General features: G+C 43.6%; 1 protein-coding gene across 2 annotated transcripts in view; it reads right to left on the bottom strand.

Moving 5' to 3' along the window:
- The window catches only part of Ak9 (adenylate kinase 9), a 108,893-nt gene that overhangs the window by 82,726 nt on the left and 19,626 nt on the right, over positions 1–6,541 (bottom strand). For both annotated transcript variants that reach the window (XR_003378370.1, XM_026787467.1), the window contains exons 7-8: positions 6,356–6,541; positions 971–1,099 (exon numbers count right to left, since the gene is read on the bottom strand). Coding sequence is in view for 1 of the 2 variants with exons in the window: in XM_026787467.1 (XP_026643268.1) it covers positions 971–1,099; positions 6,356–6,541 (315 nt within the window). In the remaining variant the exon portion in view is untranslated. The remainder of the gene's footprint in view (positions 1–970; positions 1,100–6,355) is intronic.

Here is a 6,541-nt window from a genome sequence, read left to right as displayed (position 1 = left end):
CTGAAAAAGGAGAGGTTTCTAAAAGAATTTAATGTTAGCTGGCATTGCTTATTGGTTTCCTGAAAGACTGTATAATTCAAAAGTCTCACAAGCACAGAAAGAGAATGTCCCATTTGTTCCCTGCATCACAGAAAGACAATGTCCATTCGTTCCCGCCGTTACAGAAAGACAATGTCCATTCGTTCCCGCCGTTACAGAAAGACAATGTCCATTCGTTCTTGACATCACAGAAAGAAAACGTCCATTCGTTCCCGCTGTTACAGAAAGAGAATGTCCATTCACTCCCGCCGTTACAGAAAGACAATGTCCATTCACTCCCGCCGTTACAGAAAGAGAAAGTCCATTTGTTCCCGCCGTTACAGAAAGAGAATGTCCATTCGCTCCCGCCGTTACAGAAAGAGAATGTCCATTCGCTCCCGCCATCACTGTCTATTTTAGCTTTTCCAGTCTGACAAACTGAGTTGAAGAACGGGATCTGTTTTAACTTTTCGTCTTGGTGAGGTCTACATGCATACTCCCATCTCTGTAAATAGCCTAGTGACTTTGGAAAAACGTATTTAATGTATCCCGAGAAGCACAGAGGTGCTTTGTAGGATTAAAATTACCATGCCTGGGAGAAAAAGAGACTTGGGGGCTGGCGAGATGGCTCAGTGGTTCAGAGTACTGCTGCTCTCGTGGAGGACCTGAGTTCAGTTCCCATTGCCCACGCAGCGGCTCACAACTGTCTGCAACTACAGCCCAGGTTCCTGTACCCTCTTCCAGCCATCACAAGCTCCGGGAAACATGTGGACATAAACAAGCATGCAGTCTCTCTCTCTCTCTCTCTCTCTCTCTCTCTCTCTCTCTCTCTCTCTCTCTCTCTCTCATAAGTACATCTTTTTTTTAAAAAGGAAGAGATACTTGAAAATCATTTAGCCACAGACAAAGCACAAGCATCAACATTCCCACATTAGCAAGGTCTCGTTCTTACTTCTAAAGCACTAAGAAGGATGTCCTTATACAGTTTCACAGTATTTTCAATGTTCTCCAGGAAATCCTCAGGTCTCTGAACCAGGTACTGAAGAATTTCGGCCACCACCTGCATTTCAGCCATAAATGCCTAAAAGGTAACAAAGAAAGGAGAGTCAGAATTGAAATCTCTAGGGAAATTATTATCTAATCTCTGAGGGGCATTTCAGAGCACCATCTCGGACACTTGGGAGGAAGGATGGACACTGAGGACCTTAGATGTTAAAGAAGAAGCACTCCTGGGAGTCTTCATTGGAAACCGAACTTTAAATCAACTTGATTCTTGCTATTTTTTTTGTTGTTGTTCTCAATAAGCAGAACAGTGGAAAAGATCTCTTTGAGTGAAAAGCCATCTCTTTTGAGTTAGAGGGAAACTGGAGTCCCTGAACACCCGAGCTTGTGGTCCATGCGTTCACTCATCCAGTGAGCAGCTCTGGCGTGCCTACTAAATCGGAAGCGCCATTCAGGAGCTTCCTATACAATACTGACAGGCTGCACTGAGGTTGTAGAACTTTAAGACAATTCTGAAGCCTGCCTAGAGGCACAGTGTGTTTAGAAGTTGGATGAATGCACAGTTGCAGCCAAGTGCATTCTTCCTGGCTACCATGCTACTTTTGGTTTTGAATCTTGCATGTTACCTACTTGGTAGGTTTTTAATACATGTATAACTTGAGGATATTGGGTTGATAAAAAAATTCTTATGAATCATTTATGCCTCCTCCCAGGGGTACAGCTTCTAAACTTCCCCAGGAAAGTCCTGAACATAGTTCCCCTCCTGCTTTTAGGGAGATATTCTTATCTACTGGAAAGTCTTCCTCATGCCTTGGCGGTTGTGACTCACATAAAGAAACCAGAGGCCCCTTTATGATGCTCTGAGCTATTCTTGAAACATCTGCCCCTGAACTCACTCAGGAACAAGATAATCAGAACAAAGTACAAGCCTCTTTCTCCTCTATGTTATGGCGATTCCAGTCTGACAAATTTAGATTGGCTGGAGTTCCCTCTGCGCCACACAGAGGCAAAAAATGGGGTGACAAACTGATAAAAGAATGAAGTGCCAGGACCTCCCTTTCTTAGAAAAGTTAGCTCCTGCAAAGCCACTGTGCTGTCATGTGACCAAGGAGCCAAAGAATGCCAGGATTAGATAAATGTAAATAAATTCCATAATGATATAAAATGTAAACATTGTATTATGCCAGAAATTGAATGATAACCACAGCAGCTTTGGCCTGAAGATTTTTCTTGGGCACTCTGACTATAAAGGGTTAACAATACACTGCTTAGGACATAGAAATCTCCCTGGGCTGGGTTGGAGATTTCCTTTCTAGCAAACTTGAAACTGCAAGAGCTGCCTAGAAGTTGGGTTATGGGGTTGATAAGGAAAAATGACTCTAAAAGGTAACTCTGCTGTGTTATTCAGTGATGACTAAAAGATATACAAGAGGAAGTTAAACACATGTCTGGGAACAGAGATGATAGGAGTCTATCCCTGCTCACTGAATTCTGTATAAATAAAGAAGCACCCTGGCTGCTACTCAGGCTGCAAGATTCTCCCAGCCACCAATGGCCTGGCTCAGTCTTCCATGGTCTCCTCCTTCCTCCTCCCTGGAACCTGTCAGCCTCCGGGGCTGGCCACTGGCAGGGAGCCAAGACAGAAATGGATCATACTAGGTAGAACATGTGAAAGCCGGGGGACACCATATGTTTGGGTTTGGACTGGTCTCCTTTGAGTATGTGAGCTTCTGTGTTCTATGTTCACTGGTTTTGTTGTTGCGTTCTCTGTCACTGCCAGGCACCAGCCACCACTGCTAATATCATTGGCCATGGTGGCTTTGATGGCCAGTGCTCAAGTGCTCAGAATTTATCTGTGGGTTTTCTGGTCACTAGATTCAGTTTAGCAGGGATTTGAACGTCTTTTGAATGTGGATAATATTCAAGTTGGTTTACGCTGTTCTGTTTTGTTGGAACGCTGGCTCTGGAGTTATGACTGCCCCTCCTCTAGACCCAAGCATGTTTGCTTAAAGGTGTCCTCCCAAATCTCTGTCCTGTGTCAGGTGTGCCATCTAACTGTGACAGAGAGAAAAGAGAGCAAAACAAAAGGATATAAACCATAGGTTCTCAACCTGTGGGTCGCGACCCCTTTAGAGCTGCATATCAGATCTTTACATTATGACTCATAACACTAGCAAAATTATAGTTATAGAGTGGCAATAAAATGATTTTATGGTTGGGGTCACCACAACACGAGGAACTGTATTAAAGTGTCACAACATTAAGAAGATTGAGAACCACGGATTTAAAGGAACTCGCTTAGCAAAGACTGCTCTCAATAATATTACTCGTGTCTCTGGTAAATAGTTAGATGGTCATACCCTAGGTTCTGATGGTACAAGCAGTGTCACAGAGGCTGAGAATGTGAAGGCTTAAGTGAGTTCTGAGGGTGTAGGAAAGGGTGAAAGCGAGTGTTCCAAACGCAAGCTGTGAAAGTGTGAGACAGTAACCTGAGGTCGTGAAAATGGTTTCCGGTTTCTTTCTCCACGATGCCGTTGTTATGTTAAGATCCCAAAGGTTTAGGAAACCGGTACACAACTGTTCAGTCTGACGCCTTGCTTGGCAGGATTTGAAGACTGCCCACCGGCAGGATGCGAAAAAGAGATTCTTGTCCTTGTACCACCTATGCTGGCTTCCTTTGTGATCAAACTAGAGATTACTGGATGCTGGCCAAAGGCTTCTGGAGGCTGTTTTTATTGGTAGGGTGGAGACATGATACATATTGAGGAAGGCATTCCACCTTCTATGCAGGCTAGGTAATCTTTTCTATGCTATTAAGAACCCATGGCATCCCAGGTGGGAGATGGAGGTCATTGGTAAACGTTATTTGCAGCATTTATCACAGCTACCCATCAGGAATGATGGAAATACAGAGTTCACACCCCATGCTTTCAACCCCTGGGTATAGACACAGTAGACATAGTTCAAAGCTCCTCAAGGTCCTTATATCCCTAAAATCACCCCTTTTAGATGATATTGATCCCACCTCTCTGTCACACCATCCCCAGTTTCAGATGACCTCTCAGGTCACCCTTACCCTCTAGGGCCAAGTATGACTGACAGCAAGGTCCCATTGCTGACAACAGCCACACAGCTCATTTAACATGGAGAGATCAAGTTGGCACCTACATAGCACCTTCACGCCCATGTGCCATTGTCAATGACACGAAAAGATACTCTGCAGGCTACCAAACAGCAGCCCAACACTAAAACCATTGACCTGCAATCTGTCCTGCCTCTAAAATATGCTAGGGCAATTTTGACACAGACCTTTTAGAAGAAACGAACCCCATGAGATGGAGCCCATATCCAACACTGCTTGGGTGACCAAGGACCAGAGTCCAGACAGCCCAGAGAACCTAGTATAAAACCACTGGTCTAAAATAAGAAGGTAACAATAAAATGACCCCTAATAATATTCTCCTGTACTCATAGATCGGTGCCTTGTCAGCCATCATCAGAAAGGCTTCCTCCTGCTGCAGAAGGGAACAGACACACACACACACACACACACACACACACACACACACACACACACAGAGTGCTGTAGGAAATCCTTTAAGTTACCGGCCCACTTGGGCATGGCCTCTTATGCTATAAATGCCAATGTAAAGTGTTCATTCCCTCATCCTTCCGGCTGCTGGATTCGGTTCCTGTTCCCAGTTAGAGCAGAGGATTGTGATCTGTGAGTCTACCCCTAAATAAACAACCCTTTATTATACTTAATTTGGAGCTAGTGTGGGATTTCTTTTTAGCATCCATCTTCAAGAGAGAGAACTTGAAACACACTGCTCGACATGAGATATATCTCCTTCAAATCCTCCTCTCCGAGCCTAGGGAACCCCACAGAAGAGGAGGCAGAAAGAAAGAAAGAAAGAAAGAAAGAAAGAAAGAAAGAAAGAAAGAAAGAAAGAAAGAAAGAAAGAAAGAAAGAAAGAGGCAGAGGGGATGGAGAACACCAGGAGAAGGGGGGGGGCTAAAACAACTGAGCACAAACTCACAGAGACTGAAACAGCAATCACAGGGCCTATAGGGGTCTGCACCGGCTCCTCTGCACACACACTCTCGCTTTCAGTTTAGTGTTTTTATGGGACTCCTGAGGGTGTGAATGAGCCGGTCTCTGATTCTTGTGCCTTCTATGGAGGCTCTTCCTTCTGTTGGCTTGTCTTGTCCAACTTGGATATGATTTTAACTTCATCTGATTATAGTTTGTTATGTTTGGTTGTTACCTCTTAGAAGCCTGCTCTTTTCTAATGAGAGGCAGAAGGGAGAGGACCCAGATGTGGGGATGAGCTGGGAGACGTATATGGAAGAAAAACTGTATTTGGATTATATTGTATGAGAAAAGAATCTATGTTTAATAAAAGGGGGAAGATACATGAAAAATGTGTATCTTACTGACCTTGAGAATCAGAATTAAAACTACACTGTGATTCCATCTCACCCAACTCAGATTGAGACAATAAACAACTAAAATTGCTGGCAGGGATGCAGAAGAAAAGGAACCTTCATGTTTTCTTAGTGGAAATAAATGTAAGTTAGTCTAGCCACTATGGAAAGCAATGTGGAAGTTACTCAGGAAACTAAAATTCAAATGATCCAGCCACATGTGGGTTTCTACAGCAATGGGATCAAAGTCAGTGTGCAAAAGGTTCCTGCAATCCGTGCTTGCTACAGCATTACTCTCAAGAGCCAAGTTCACGGGGTCGGCCCATGTGGTCACTTATTAGTGGAGGGCAAAGAAAACGTGCTGTATGTGTTTTTATAATACATATACATATACAAAATATTTCACACACATCAGTATGTTTCTGCCATAAAGCATGCAAGTATGTCAGTTGCAATAAAACTGGAGACCCTCATCGTGCTAAGTGAAATAGCTACACTCAGGAAGAAAAGCGGCATGGTTTTCTCTCATACGTGGAACTGGATAAAAACATAAATCAGACCTGAAATAGAAAGGTGAGTATGTGGATGGAGAGAGGACCATTGGGAGGGGTGATATCATCAAATAGGAATGATGGGGATGGTAGGCGTGGTCAAGGAACATTGTGAAAATGTCAAAACAAAACCCCTTGTTCTGTGTAATCAATATATACTAATTTTAATGATGGATGTATTTTAAAATTCATATAGTTCCGAAAACATGAGGTATTTTTATCCATCTCCTCCAGACCCTAAAAATATTAAAAAACAAAACCTTAATTTTCTCTGGCAACTGCCATTCCCCTGGCTGTCACTTAGTCATAAAAGATTCCAAAGGTGTCATGTGGTAATGACCATCCTGAGACATTACCTCCTCCTCTTCTTGTTCTTCTTCCTCTTCTTCCTCTTCAGCTTTTCCGTCTTTGGGATGTTCCTTCTTCCGTCTCCTGCGGCTCTCGATGATCTCGGGGTCCCACTGGTCTCTGTTGTATATGTACCCCGTGGAACTGTGCTGCCTTTGCCCAGAGACTCTCTGGCATAAGTCATGGTCTCCACA

This window comes from Microtus ochrogaster, linkage group LG9 (genome assembly GCF_000317375.1).
Source record: "Microtus ochrogaster isolate Prairie Vole_2 linkage group LG9, MicOch1.0, whole genome shotgun sequence".
NCBI lineage: Eukaryota > Metazoa > Chordata > Mammalia > Rodentia > Cricetidae > Microtus > Microtus ochrogaster.
This window is presented reverse-complemented; position numbering and strand designations above follow the sequence as displayed.